Here is a 14,028-nt window from a genome sequence, read left to right as displayed (position 1 = left end):
CAGCGGCCGTCGACACGAGTGGCCACTCGCCTGGAGCTTCTTAATATCACTGACGATATGGCCGTGCAGCATGCCGCGGAGGACTTTGTCGTTACAAACGAGGAGCCTGAAGAAGAGTGGAATGACGAGGGCGGGGTCCGCGCCGCCGCGCGCGCGCAGCAGGGCGAGCAGCTTGACCAGGGAGCGGCGGGTGTCGGGGTGCATGGCCGGGCCTGACTGGGTGAGAAGGGCGGCGATGGAGGGGGCGACGGCAGGCTTCGTGGGTTCGTAACAGTGAGAGACAGCGCCCATGAAGGAGGCAACTTCCGTGAGACGCGGGGCCGGCGCGGACGGGCGCAGAGAGGTGGTGGTGAGAAGGGCCGTAGGGGGGGGGGGGGGGCAGTTCGCGTGTGTTGTCGGCCGTGGCGCGTCGGGGGACAGAGCGAGATTGGCCCCACAGGCAACACTGGCGGCCGGTTCTGTGGTCACGCTTGTTTCATCGGGAGCCAATGAACGGCGGGTATGCGTGGAGAACGGCGTGTAGAAGGGCGACAGGTGGAGGGGACTGAAGCCTGCATCGCAAAGATCATGTCGCAAAAACTGGACGACTTTATCGTAGAAAGCGGAAAACACTTCTGTACATCTGTACAGTGCTTTTTGTATTGCAGTTGTGTGCCTTGTTTCAGACTCGTGACACACCTCGTCCCTACCGAAACCGAAGAGACCTCTGACGAGGCTTGTCCTGTAAGTAGCCGATCCAACCTCAATCTTTCCTTCTAGAACGACAAGATGCAGAAAATCCGGCAAAGGGTTGAAGCGCTTCCACGGAAGAATTGACCTAAACGATACATGTGGCCGCCATTGCAACGAATAGTTTGCATTCTGCGCGACGACCGCCAACTCTTTCAATCACCAGACCCTATCGATAATCCTTCAACTCATTCGTATTCCTGCCGCTTTTTTCACCGTTCAGAGAGGGGCCCCACCAATCCTTGCCATAACCAGCAAATCTTCGAGCGAGCCGCAGAGCATGTCAAGAAAATATTTCGAGAATTGTCTAGGCGTAATCTCTCTATTAAAAGGCGAATTTGAGACAGCGGCCCAGCCAGTGATGAATAGGGGGGAGGGGAAAGAGTCTGGTCTGAAGTTTGACTTGAAGCAATCGCATTGTCTAAAGCTACACAACTAGGTATGGGTACATTAAAGGTCTGAGCTATTGGTCAAGAAATAGGATATTACAAACACGGGAGTGGTTGAGGCTGCTGCTAGTTATCTTGTGAAGATGTAGCGATATCCATTTGTGCAATGGGCTCAGCTATTATGGGGCACGGCCAAACAGAGGTAGCCGGTGCCTCAGAAACAGCATTGGTGACTGCTAATAATACAATCCTCGCCTGCAGGTTCTCCAAACTTCTCAATAGCGCTAACAGCACTCTGGGAAATGTCGGCCGTTATGGTACCAGCTCATGGATATGAGCTCTCGCCGCACATCCGCCCATGCCATGCGAGGTCACGCCTGATAGGTTTGTAACAATATGGTATTCAATGGGGCATGTCGATATTGATGTTACCGAGGTATAGAGGCCTCCCGACTCTCTAAAAACATCGAAGCCCCGGTGCAGGCATGTATGTCCTTCTTCCACAGACCTCCCCTGTTCACAAAGCACGCTACACCCCACAAGCACGCTTGCATGTCACTTCCGAAGCCCGCACCCGCCGTGCAGCTGTGTATATAAACCCAAAAGCCCACGGAGACTCCGGAGCGGGGGCACACAGTCTCCATGAGTCCTTCACATATCCCCCTCCCTCCGAAAAGGCCCGCCCCGGCTCCCGACTCCGCGCCCCAGGTGCCATGTCCGACACCGCGTCCGACTCCGCGACCGACGCAGTGAGCGAGCACACGCCCGGCAGCGTGCCCTGGCGGCGCGAGATGCCGCGCAAGGACCGCCACCGCGTGTATCTGTACGTCAAGAAGCAGCTGGCCAAGGTGTACCCCGACGTCTCCGACGACGTGCTGCAGGACCGCGCGCACCTCGTCGAGGCGTTTGCGTACCGCTTCGCAGAGAGTAGGCTCGAGTACCTCGAGAAGGTCGCGGACGAACTCGGCAGGCGCAAGGTGCATGCGATGCAAGAGGGAAATGCCGGCTCGAGCCGAAGGAGCCAGGCCTGAAGAGATGCTGGACGGATGGCGGATGCCCGTGGTGGAAGAGGCTCGTGATGCAGCGGGCTCGTAGTTGTTGCTTGCTTCAGCTGGAGTAGGCATAGATGTTGAATAAAACGCAAATTTCCTAGAAGGGTGGGGTAATCTTACGTTTATGTTGGTGTTGTTGTAACGTTTTGTAGCAGCAGGGTAATTTGGTTTTGTGTATTTTGCAACTGTGCGTCTACTGTATCGTGAAACTTTGCCTCGCAAGTCCAGCAGATATGCAATGCGATTTGCACGCAGAGATGATCAGTTTAGAATTCAGGTCGAACAACGGGATCACGCCCGTTTTTCGACACTGCTTTGGTAAGCTTCGAATGCAAATGCAACTATTGATAGAGAAGCGGCATTTGGCGAGGGAGGCGAAGCTTGCATGTATCCATGTGCCAAGGTTATGCTTATGTTGCCTATCCTTTTCGCGAGGATTCACTGCGGAACTGTACCTATACGGACCGCTGGGCGTTGCAAGGGAGCGAAGATAGAGTGTAGACGACAAGCGATTTGCCTCATATGAGGTCAAATGGCCTCATATTTTGGCCACTTGTCGTGTAGACATTGGCAGGGCTTGCCACTATGGCGGCGATAGGTTGTCGCAAAAAGGCGAAAGTGGCACGTGTGCGCTCCAGCTCAGCGGCGACACGCGGCTGTAAGGAGATCGCAACTGTAATGCGGCGGTCTCGTCACGCCGGCAGCGGCAGCAAGGAGCGTGACGAAGCCGCTTTCTGAGGCACATCCGGGAAGACCATTATACTGTAATAGCCTGCTGCTTCCCTTTTTCCCTGGCAACTCTATTTACCAACTCGCTGTCCACACCTCAACAACCCCTCCAGACCGCCCCGTTTGCGGTCTCCCGACAGCAATTCCGCCCAAAAATGATCAAATTTCACTCCTCTGCGCGCATGCTCATTGGCCCTCCCGTGCACCCGCCCCCAGCCCCCCCCAGCAGCCCCGATGGCGAATGAAAATTCTGATATCAGTCAACCACGTCCGCTCCCCATGCAGGCGTACTCCTTAAGCCCTTAAGCCCCTATCCACCCCCCCTACTCCCCGCACCCTCTCTCCTCCCTCCCCCGTTCCACCCCTCCCAGCCATGATTGCAACCGGCGCAGACCCCAACGCCAACGCCACAGATTGGCGGCGCGAGATGCCGCGCGATGACCGCATCAAGGTGTGCCAGCACATCTTGCAAAAGCTTGCAAACTGCTACACCACCATCCCCGAGGACGTTCTCAAGGACCGCACGCGCACCTTCGAGGCCGAAGCCTTCGGACACGCGCGCAGCCGCAGCGACTATCTGGAGAAGCTCGCAGAGGGCCTGAGCCGCATCGAGACCTCAGTCCGCGAGAACCAGACGGCCGACATGCACGCCCCGGGCGCCCAGCCCGCCAACGCAGCCGAAGGAGCACGGCCTGAATAGGTGCTGGGCGGATGGCGTATGCACGTAATGGAAGAGGCTCGTCATGCAGCGGGATGTAGTTGTTGCTTGGTTGAGCTGGAGTAGGCATAGATGTTGAATATATTGCATATTCCTGGAATAGTAATCTTAAGTTTATGGTAGTGTTGTTGTAACGTTTTGTGGCAGTATGGTAAAATCGCTTTGTGTATTTTGCAAGTGAGCGTCTATCGTGAAACTTTGCCTCGCAGGTCGAGCAGATATGCAATGCGATCTGTACGCAGAGATGATCAGTTTAGAATTCAGGTCGAACAACGGGATTACGCCCGTTTTTCGACACTGCTTTGGTAAGCTTCGAATGCAAATGTCAACTATTGATAGAGAAGAGGCATTTGGCGAGGGAGGCGAAGCATGCATGTATCCATGTGCCAAGGTTATGCTTATGTTGCATATCCTTTTCGCGAGGATTCACTGCGGAACTGTACCTATACGCCGTATAGGTAGTACCTATATACCTATTAGGTACAGTTCCGCCCGTATTGTATACGGGCCCCCTGGGCGTTGCAAAGGAGCGAAGATAGAGTGTAGACGACAAGCGATTTGCATCATATGAGGTCACTTGTCGTCTAGCCAATAGGCATGACCTGCCACTAGGGTGGCGACAGGTTGTCGCAAAAAGGGCAATAGTGGCCAGTGAACGCGCCAGCACCGCAGCGACACGCGCCTGTTGACAGCCGCGTGACATGAAGTGGCGGTCCCGTCACGCCCGGGCGCGGCAACAAGGAGCGTGACGGAGCCGCTTTCTGCGGCACATCCGGGAAGGCCATTCAGCTCGGCCGCCCCCGCCCGCGCACACGTGTACGCGCGGGCGTTGCGCAGGCGCGGCGGAAGCGAGCAGCGGGTCCGCGACTGGTTGCTCGGCAGCGTGCGCGCGCGCATGCGCGCGGCGCGTTGGACGTGCCGGGGTCGGGCGCGACTGCCGCGGGGAGATGCGCAGGCGCGGCGCGGCGGCGGAGGGCTGCCGCTGGTGCGTGCTCAAGTACACGTACACGTTTACTGCACTTCGGGGGAAAAAGGGCGCGCTCTGACCAGAATGGCGCGCTCCCCAGAACACGTCACGGAAAAGACGGATGCCCCCTAAAAATGATCAAAATGCACCCCCCGCTGCGCGCACGCTCATTGGCCCTTCCACGCACCCGCTCCCCAGCCCCCCTCCAGCAGCCCCGGTCGGGGCTGAAAATTCTGATATCAACCACGTCCGCCCCCCATGCAACCGGCCTCACGCCCCCTCCCACCTCCCCACTCCCCACTCCCCCTCACCCCCTCCCCCCCTCCCCGTACTCCCCTCGCCCCCTCCCTCCCCCTCCCTCCCCCGTTGCGCCCCCCTCCCAGCCATGACTGACACCGGCGCAGACCCCAACGCCGACGCCACGGCTTGGCGGCGGGAGATGCCGCGCGATGACCGCGTCAAGGTGTGCCAGCACATCATGCACAAGCTTGCAAACTACTACACCAACGTCGCCGAGGACGTTCTCAAGGACCGCACGCGCACCTTCGAGGCCCAAGCCTTCGGACACGCGCGCAGCCGCCGCGACTATCTGGAGAAGATCGCAGAGGGCCTGAGCCGCGTCGAGACCTCAGTCCGCCAGCACCAGACGGCCGGCATGCACGCCGCGGGCGCCCAGCCCGCCAACGCAGCCCGCATGGCAAACCCCGCCGCCATGAGGCACATCAACCAGCAGAACTTCGCACACCGACAGGCCTCGCTGCAGCAGCGCATGAGCATGAGCCAGGAGGTCCACCGCCAGACGCAGACGCAGCAAGAGCTGCAGGTCCAGAGGCTAATCATGCAGCAGCGGGCCCAGCGACAGCAACAGCAACAGCAACAGCAACAGCAACAACAGCAACAGCAACAGCAACAGCAACAGCAACAGCAACATCAGCAACATCAGCAACATCTGCAACAGCAACAGCAACAGCAACAGCAACAGCAGCAGCAGCACAGCCAGGCCGCCAAGACCGCCCCGTCGCGAAAGGACGCCGCCGCCGTGAGCAGGCAGCAGGCGGCCCAGGCGACGAAGAAGAAGGCCGCAGCCGCGGTCGCGGCGGCCGCCAAGACCCCCAGCGCTGCCGCCGCTGTGTCCGCCGCCCTCAGGGCCAAACCGCAGGCCTCGAATCACGCCGCATTGAGCAACGCCGAGCTGCTGAGGAGGAGGGCGCTGCCCGCCGACGGAAGTGCCTTCCAGCCGAACCACAATGAGTATCTCATCGCCTTGGCGAAGCAGCACGCGCATCAGGGCGCGCAGGCCTCCGCTGCGCTTTCGCACCATGGCCAGCCCATGGCTCCCGGCCAGGTGCTGCAGGTGCAACAGGCCCTGTACAAGGCACACCAGCAGCAGGCACATGATCAGGCTTCCCCGCCGATGAGGCATATCGAGAGGTCGCAGGCCATACCGCCGGGGAGGAATGTGCCGACGAGCGGCGCCATGCCGGGCACCATGGGCTCGGACCCATCCACTGGAGGTGCCGGTAGTGTTGATAACCGTAAGGATATGGGAATGGGGCTTGTTGGCGCGGGTGTAGCGCCAGGAGTGGAGTTTTCTCAGGAACAAGTTCGTAATCTCTCGGATGAGGATTTTAGGAGAGTTATTGCCGTCACGGGTCACAACAATTCGGCTTTCAACTTTGGAAATATGAGCAACGGAAACATTGGTAATCCTGCAGTCTCGTCTGCCGCTCCAATTGGAAATTGGATGGGGCAGTTTGCAAACATGAGTGGCGTCAGGGTTAATGACCAGGTCCACATGAATGGCCACAACTTTCCTTTGAATCAGGTGCTCGCCATGAACCAAAAGCAAATGCAACAAGCCCGACAGCAACAGCTCCGGACTGCGAATGCCGCCGCAGGGGCTGCTGCAGCGAAGCAAGGTGTGCACAACTCTGCTGCGAACGCTGCCGCTGCAGGTATGACTGTCCCGCAGGTGGACGCTATGTTTGCTGAGAACGCCAGGTTCCAAAAGCAAGGTGCTTCTCAGCAGAAGGACGCAGCATTAGCTAATGCTTTTCTCGCAGCAAATAGACCGCGTAGCTCTCAACCCCAGCACAGTAACGCCCGTGGTCAAATGCAGGATAGCAACGGTGCAGCAGCAGCGGCTGTAGCTGCTGCCGGCATGACTTCTGTTGCAATGGTTAACGTTCAAAACGCAATGGCCTCAACGGCTGCTGTCAATCAGGCTACTCCTGCAACATCTGCAAACCCTGAAGTGGAGGAGGTTTGGGCAAAGTTGACGGAGGTACGCCGAAAGTATTTGGAACGTTTGAACCGCCTGCTTCCCGCCATTCGCAGGATACGAGGAAGCCCAGCGCACGATCAACCGGATCCGGTTTTGAAACACTTAAGAGATTGCGTTAAGATTCTCAATTTTCAGAGAGGCTCGCCACATGCTGAGGAGTTAACGTTGCAAGTCTTGGGTCGTGCTGAAAGCTATATCCAGAAGGTGTTGTCTACGTATGAGCAGCGGGTCAAGGACCTGATGCTCAATGACGAACGACAACGCAGAGTAGTAGCGGGTGGCATAGCCGGCGATGACACTTCTGGAAGTACGCAGACAAGGCAAAAGGTACCAAACATGCTTGGGGCCACCGGAATGTCACAAGCTGGGAATCAAGATGGAACTGCAGCTCATAGTCTTCAGCAAGGAGTCCATCCTCAGGACCCTCAGCAGTTTGCCCGGTTGCAACAGCACCAGGCCCAGGTTCGTGACCGAAGAATGTTCATGAAAATGCGAGCTCGTCAGCAGCAGCAGCAACAACAGAAGCAGCAACAGAAGCAGCAACAGCAACAGCAACAGCAGCAGCAGCAGCAGCAGCAGCAGCAGCAGCAGCAACAGCAGCAACAGCAACAGCAGCAGCAGCAGCAGCAGCAGCAGCAGCAGCAGCAGCAGCAGCAGCAGCAGCAGCAGCAACAGCAGCAGCAGCAGCAACAGCAGCAACAACAGCAGCAGTATAAGCAGCAGACGTCACAGCAGCAGCCTCTGTCTTCCTCGCAGATGCCATCTATTCTTCCACAGCAATCACAGCAAATGTCACACCAGCAACGGCCAGGAAGCGCTCAGCTTGCGCAAGACTTGGGCTCGGAGGGCTCGAAGTTGGGAAGCAAGGTCGCCGCAGCAAAAGCTGCGATGGGAAGAGGGCGAGGGGCGCAGGCAAGAGGCGTGCGTGGAAACCAGGGTATGGCCTCCTCTCGAGGTCTGGCTGGATCGATGCAGCCGCAAGTATTGTCGCAAGCAAGAGCTTCATCACAGATGCAGGCTCAAGCACGGGCACAGACACAAGCAGAAACAAGCGCTCAAGCCGCGCAAGCGCACGCTGTCGCAGCAAGGCAAGCACAGGCCACGCAGGCTCAAGCCGTCGCACACGCACGGGCTGCTGCGCAAGCTCAAGCGCACGCTGCTCAAGCGCAAGGGCAGCCTGGCCAAGTGAAAGCCCAGGAAATGCTTCAGAACCCCAATATTCGAGCGCAACAGTATCGAGCGCGGCAAGGTGTTGCGCTGCGTGCACAATCCGCTCGCAACCAAAAGGCTATTTTGCGGCAAAGTGTTGGCCAACACGGCCTCCCTCCGTCTGGGACTTTAGCGAATGGTAAGATGGCACACCCTGGCGCCGCGGGAGTACCAGGCTGGAATGGAATGCAGACCGGGATGAGCGCGATGTCGAATGCAGCGGCTGCACCCACCCGTCCAAAAATCTCAGAAATGGCGACCCAACTACAATACCAGAAAACTGAGAGGCTAGTTCACGAGGCTGTGCAACAGGCGCGAGAATACCAAGAGCGCGCGGGCAGTGAGCAAAACAGGACCAAGCTAGAACGAATTCACAACACGCTTGCCGCTCTCCGAAACAGCTCGAGTATCAAGGGATCGGATGTGGAGGGGAAGAATAAGGGTAGAAAACGGCAAGCTTCGCTTGTAGACGTAGATAATTTTGGAGACAAGGATGGGGTTATCAAATCCAAGGCTGTGTTTGAATGCTCTAGCGAAGCTGGTCTGCGGTTGGCCAAGCGACCAAGGAATGAAGCTCAAGAACTGAAATCCTTGCGTGAGGCCGTGGAGGCCGACTGCAAGGCTGCACAGGAAAGAAATCCTTTATTGATGATTGATATCATAGAGGAGTTTGGACAGCCCGTCGTGACGTGCCTATTGAACATTCAAGAGATTCGGTTGCCCAAGCTTATCCTTCGAGTGCAGAGGGGGTACCCACGGAAAGGAGGGGCTACGTACGGATTTGAGCGACCGCCGATGGGATGGGTCGACGTTCTCGATGAGATTCGGACGCGGTTTAAGAGAGCACTGGCCACAGCGCCGGCTTCGTCTGTTGGGGTAGCAGCTTTTCTGGAGGCATGGGCACGAGAAGCGGATGCAGTCATCAACGGCTCGTATTTGTCCGAAGAGCATTAGCGTGATCTCTAGATTGTCGCCTCGTATCTGTGCGAGCAACGTTAACGTGATCTCGAGGTTAATTGTGTTGTAAATGAACAATGTTGCATACTGATGTACTGATGTACGTAATGCCTATAGAATATACTGTTGTCGCATTGTCACATTCTGAATGAGTATAACTTGCATGCTGAACGAAGAGACTTGTTGTACACCCAGCTAAAGTAGATGACAAATACATGGCGCGGCGTACGGCAGACAGACGATTCGGATGTCAGTTCAAAGCATAACCCGAGAGCAAAAGCACAAAGCAAATCAGCAATCCCCCGAAGATAAGTCCGGTCTTCTGCCCCCCGGTCATCGTATTACTGCCAAAACCATAACTCTGGTTATCCGCAAAGCCGGCAATGATTTTCTTCTTCGATAGAAACCTAGATTTAGGAGAGCGGCACACGGGGCAGACAAACGCCGGTGACAACTCTTCGAAAGGGGTCCCCGCCGCGATACCCAACTGTCTGGCGCCCTTTTCCGGTTCGTACAAATACGAGCACGCCGTGCACTCGAAGGAGCCTTCGTCGATCTGGATAAACTTTTCGGCGGCGCGTAACCGGTCGATTTCCTTCTGCTGCTCCGTGCGCAGATCCTCCTCCTCTTCGCCTTGCGCTGCATCGGTGGGGGCGGCCGTGGGGGCGGGAGGGGATATGTCCTTGAGCGAAGAGAGAGGGACGGACACTTCCTCCTGGCCGTCGGCGTCGGCGGCTGCCATGCGGGCCGGCGTGTTTGGACGCGCAGAGAGACGGGGGCGAAAGCGCGGCGAGCGCGTCGAGGTGACCGCAGTGGAGCGCGGGAGGAAGGCTGATTGCGAGCTCGGCGGCGTTGGGACGAAGGCCATGGTGGGGAAAGCTGTGGTGTTGGCACGGAGCGGGTAAACGCGGAGTTGTTGCTAAAGGAGGAGGAGGTTGCCGCCAACGAGTTTGACAGAGTGGCGGAGGTGCAAAAATTGTAGAGAAGAGGGAGGCGGAACGTCAACCACAAAAACCGGAATGCTGCCAACCAGCAAAGCCCCTCTACGAGTTGCTTCATAAAATCATAAAATATAAGAACTCTAAGGACGGGAGACAGGATCCGTATTCTTATAAAGCGGTTATTCTTATCGGTGTGTTTATGATAAGGTCCAGCAAGCTCGTCAGCGCCTTCTAAAAAAGTCTAGGGGAGATTCTGTGATTGGGGGGGTGATGTCACGCTGTCAACAGCCGTGGGGTGGTTAAATTCTGTGCGTGGTACCCTAGCAGCAGTACAGAAATTGGAAGTCACCTATATGGGAATCTAATTCTGCAAGCGATCGCCCTAGATCTACAGCTTTTAGCCAAAGTCTAGTTGGTGCCGTACAGGTGAAAGTGCGTATGAAGTCTCTCATGGTTTCTTATCGGAGCGCGAAGTAGTTTGAACGGATCAAAGATGCAGAATTGCAATGTTGAACGGGTTCTCCCCTAGAAAAATGTTCATATGCCGACACAGCTGACTGATATTGCTTTTTGGCCCCCTTTTTGAGGTACGTACAGTACACGCCTTGCTGTACCCCAAAATTGAGCTCATCCAGAAATTTTTATTCTTTTGTCGAATAAGAATAAAATGCTGCTCCATGTGCCTTTTTTGGGTACTCCCAACACGGGAGTCAGCCATCATATTCTATTACCGAGGACATTCTCCAACGGGCTATTCTTATAAGGCGGAAGCACTGTACTGTGTAGCACCAAGGGTACAGTACCAAGTGTAGCGTACAAAATTGGGTAACATTACAGTAGCTCCAGAAATCACAATACTGTACTGTACCCTTGGTACTGTATACTGTACTGTTGTGCCCGATAAAATGAGCACCGTCAAATCAGGATTTATTTGGTATCCAAAGGTTGCTGCCGAGAGTCCACTCGGAATCCACGGGAATCCACCCGATATCAGCCGATATCAGCCGATATCAGCCCCTCTCCTCCCTTTCTCAGGACTCCACCTGATGCCCCCCCGTTCTCCTTTTCGCTCCCCGATCCCCTCCTTTATACTACCTATCCTACGCGGCGCGCCTTCCCGCGCCCCGGGCGCTGTCTCTCGCGTCTCGCTTCACTCCATTCCCGCCTTCCGTCGGCCCCCTCCCCCCCAATCACCCCATTTCCGTCCTCTTTCCTTTCGCGCCTTGCCGCCTGTTTCCCTTGGCGTCGCCCCGCCATTTCCCTTCGATCCCTCAAGCTCCGCTACCCTGCTGGCCCACGCACTGCCCATTACCACGACCGTTTCCCTTGGCAGCGAACGCCGCCCATTCCCGAAACCGACACCGCCTGCCACGTGTGCGTAGGCGCAACAGTACCCAAGGGTACAGTATTCGCGATTTCCGCCTCCTTGTCACATCGGTGTGCCGAATGTCTGGAAGAGGCCCCTCCGCCAGCCGAACCTCTCCACCGTCCTCACATCGGTCCATTCCCATGTCGTCGCAAGCGCCAGCGCCGCCTCCCGCCGCGGGCGCGCCCCTCCCACCCGCGCCTCCTCCGACCGCCGCGACGGCAGCTCTGGCGGCTGGTAAGCCGTCGGTCGGGGGCCGCAAGCTGGCCCACGTGGCGGGCAGCGCGTCGAGCGTATCGGCGGCGAGTTTCGGGTCCTCTACTTCGAAGCCGGCGCACGAAGCCGGCGGGCCTACGGCGAGCGCGGCGGCGCCCACGGCGGCGCAGAAAAAGTCGGCGGCGGACGCGCGCGCGCTGGTGAAGGCGCAGCAGGCCGCGGCGCGCGCGGCAGAGCTGTCCGCGCTGGCCGCGGACAAGGCCGCGTTCGAGACCATGCTGGCGCGCACCGCGGCGTCGCTCGAGCGGAAGGTGGAGGCCGTGGAGCGCGACATCGGCGCGATGGAGGAGGAGTACATCACGAGCACGTGGGCGCATGGTAACGTGTTGAGGGGCTGGGACGGGTTTGTCAGAAGGGTGGATAGGGGCAAGCAGATGAAGGGTGGTGGGAGTGGCACGGCGACTGGTGCGCCAAAGTATAGGAAGTCTAGGCCTAGCGATAGGATCTTTAGCCTGAGCTCCGCGACTAGCAAGTTTCGAAGGGAGAATCCGGACGTACAGATTCAGAAGCGACCGCCGGACAAGAAGAAGAAGAAGAAGCGGTAACATGGAAAGCAGAAGCGCTCCCCGCTCAAATCTTGTGTATCGGGGTCGTGAGGATATTTACACACGTGACACACCGTCCACCGGTTGCACAAAGCCTCCTCCCAATCCCGTGATAGCCTCCGTCACATCCACCTCCTCCCCTTCCTCCGCGACGGCGAGGCGATCCAGAATGCTCTCTACGGCGTGCATGCTCCTCCCCCCCTTCCATCCCTCCAGAACGTCGACGGCCCCGCCATCCCTGAGCGCGTCTCTCCCCACCCGGCTCTTACACAACAACAACACCGCCTCGACCAACAAGACGCGAATCTCCGCCATCTCCTCCCCTCCCACCTCTTTTAACCTTCCCAAGCACATCGCGACCGCCGCCGTCCCCCCCACCAACACATCATGGCACTCGTCCGCCATCGCGCAGTTACGCATCCCGCTCGCCGCCGCCAGCCTCTTCTCTGCCTCCGCCGCCTCCAGCAATCTCAGCAACCTCGTCAGTGGCTGTCTCTCCTCTTGCCTTCCCTCGACCAACAGGGCGTCCCTCCCCTTCCGGCTCGCGCACGCATTCGACAGCCACAGCACGTTCGGTATACGCGGTACCCTCTCCACGAGCGCGAGTAGCGTGCCCCTCTCCCTCACGCCGTCCGCGCCCTCCGCCCCGACGAGCGCGTCCACGCCCGGCGCGAAGCGCGTCAGGTTGGACAGCAGCGCCGCGTGCAACGCGACGCTGTCCGCGTCCAGGACGGCCTGCGCCGCGCGGCGCACCGCGCCCGCGCGCGTCAGGGCCGCCGCCGCCGTCTCGTCCTCCGACAGGTTCACCAGCGCGGACAGCGCGAGGCGCGCGCAGTGTGCGTCGCCGCTCAGCAGCAGCAGCCGCCGCAGCAGCACGTCGCCCGCGGCAGTCGTGCCGATCACCCGCCGAAGCCCCGCCGCCGCGGGCGCGGACGTGCTTGCCGCGATCGCGCTGCACGCGGCCGCCCGTGTGGGGGGCGGCGTGTTGCCCGTGAGCAGGGAGGACAGCGCCGGCAGGCTGGCTTCGTCCATGGTGAAGGTGGGAAGGAAGGAGGATAGATAGAGTGGCGCGGGAGAAGGTCGGGCTGTGATGCAGGACGGCGGGTGGCTACCCTTAACATTAACGTTAAGGGTACGTCATCGTCATCACAAGCGTCTCAAGCGGGTTCTCCCTGGTTGTAAATAAAGTTTTTTATCATACGCGATATGCACCGTGATTTTAATACAATTCTCAATAAACTCAATTACAGTAGGGGCAAAAGAAGCCATTGAATTTTTTGAAAAACTTTCCACGGGGTGAAGAGTTTGGTAATTTTACCTGGCAAAGGACGTCCGCAAGGGAATACGCTACGATACTGTACACCCAGTTACTGTAGTTAGTGTCACTTACATTGCCAGCGATGTGAACCGCGGAAAATGATGACGTCTAGCGCGAAAAATTTATGTGTGCCATTTTTTCTAGTAAACGTTGTGTACTGCCGAATCATTTGTGAACCGCGTGATGCCCATCCTTACATGGTCACGTGTCAGGTCACGTAGAGCTCCAGAGCCTCCAGGAAGAGCCGAAACTTCACTCACCGATATCGTCAGAACAACCATCGGTCAAACGTATTTTGAAAGTAGTGACACGAAATGCGAAAAACCTAGAAATAACTGATCCAATTTTCTGCAGTTCCGTGCAGCAGTAAAAAGGGATCACTTTCGGATCTTCCGAGTACCAAATTATGTACTCTAGCTTCCGAGTACCAATTTAAGTACTGTATTAATTTACAGGAGAAGAGTACAGTAGAACAAATTAGGTTCATGCGAACTGCCGCAGTACGAGGTTAGAGTTTCTCCAAAACCAAAGTTAAAGCTTCATTTTTA

At 57.4% G+C, this 14,028-nt stretch overlaps 6 protein-coding genes; 5 read left to right on the top strand and 1 right to left on the bottom strand.

Annotated features, from left to right (window-relative positions):
* Positions 1-1,603: 1,603 nt before the first annotated feature.
* CHC_T00005892001 (hypothetical protein) lies at positions 1,604-2,289 on the top strand. XM_005717549.1 is given in 2 exon segments: positions 1,604-2,149; positions 2,150-2,289. The coding sequence occupies 1 exon segment, from the start codon at positions 1,604-1,606 to the stop codon at positions 2,147-2,149; it is 546 nt and encodes a 181-aa protein (XP_005717606.1). The 3' UTR covers positions 2,150-2,289.
* Positions 2,290-5,914: 3,625 nt separating this feature from the next.
* CHC_T00005891001 (hypothetical protein) lies at positions 5,915-9,153 on the top strand. XM_005717548.1 is given in 2 exon segments: positions 5,915-9,031; positions 9,032-9,153. 1 exon segment carries the CDS (start codon positions 5,915-5,917, stop codon positions 9,029-9,031), a length of 3,117 nt encoding a protein of 1,038 aa, XP_005717605.1. The 3' UTR covers positions 9,032-9,153.
* An 85-nt stretch (positions 9,154-9,238) lies between these two features.
* On the top strand, positions 9,239-9,346 carry CHC_T00005890001 (hypothetical protein). Its single transcript, XM_005717547.1, has one exon. The coding sequence runs from the start codon at positions 9,239-9,241 to the stop codon at positions 9,344-9,346; it is 108 nt and encodes a 35-aa protein (XP_005717604.1).
* Positions 9,347-9,367: 21 nt separating this feature from the next.
* CHC_T00005889001 (hypothetical protein) lies at positions 9,368-10,093 on the bottom strand. The gene has a single exon (XM_005717546.1). The coding sequence runs from the start codon at positions 10,091-10,093 to the stop codon at positions 9,368-9,370; it is 726 nt and encodes a 241-aa protein (XP_005717603.1).
* A 1,739-nt stretch (positions 10,094-11,832) lies between these two features.
* CHC_T00005888001 (hypothetical protein) lies at positions 11,833-12,162 on the top strand. The gene has a single exon (XM_005717545.1). It carries the CDS (start codon positions 11,833-11,835, stop codon positions 12,160-12,162), a length of 330 nt encoding a protein of 109 aa, XP_005717602.1.
* Position 12,163: 1 nt separating this feature from the next.
* Positions 12,164-13,225, top strand: CHC_T00005887001 (hypothetical protein). The gene has a single exon (XM_005717544.1). It carries the CDS (start codon positions 12,164-12,166, stop codon positions 13,223-13,225), a length of 1,062 nt encoding a protein of 353 aa, XP_005717601.1.
* Positions 13,226-14,028: the final 803 nt, after the last annotated feature.

The sequence above is a fragment of the Chondrus crispus genome, genomic scaffold (genome assembly GCF_000350225.1).
Source record: "Chondrus crispus Stackhouse genomic scaffold, scaffold_323, whole genome shotgun sequence".
Classification (NCBI taxonomy): Eukaryota; Rhodophyta; class Florideophyceae; order Gigartinales; family Gigartinaceae; genus Chondrus; species Chondrus crispus.
The sequence above is the reverse complement of the archived record's forward strand: the minus strand, read 5'-3'. Positions and strand labels throughout refer to the sequence as shown.

Coding starts and splice junctions, on each gene's coding strand:
- CHC_T00005887001 (XM_005717544.1), top strand. CDS start 12,164: ATGGAAAGCAGAAGCGCTCCCCGCTCAAATCTTGTGTATCGGGGTCGT.
- CHC_T00005890001 (XM_005717547.1), top strand. CDS start 9,239: ATGACAAATACATGGCGCGGCGTACGGCAGACAGACGATTCGGATGTC.
- CHC_T00005892001 (XM_005717549.1), top strand. CDS start 1,604: ATGTATGTCCTTCTTCCACAGACCTCCCCTGTTCACAAAGCACGCTAC.
- CHC_T00005889001 (XM_005717546.1), bottom strand. CDS start 10,093: ATGAAGCAACTCGTAGAGGGGCTTTGCTGGTTGGCAGCATTCCGGTTT.
- CHC_T00005888001 (XM_005717545.1), top strand. CDS start 11,833: ATGCTGGCGCGCACCGCGGCGTCGCTCGAGCGGAAGGTGGAGGCCGTG.
- CHC_T00005891001 (XM_005717548.1), top strand. CDS start 5,915: ATGGCTCCCGGCCAGGTGCTGCAGGTGCAACAGGCCCTGTACAAGGCA.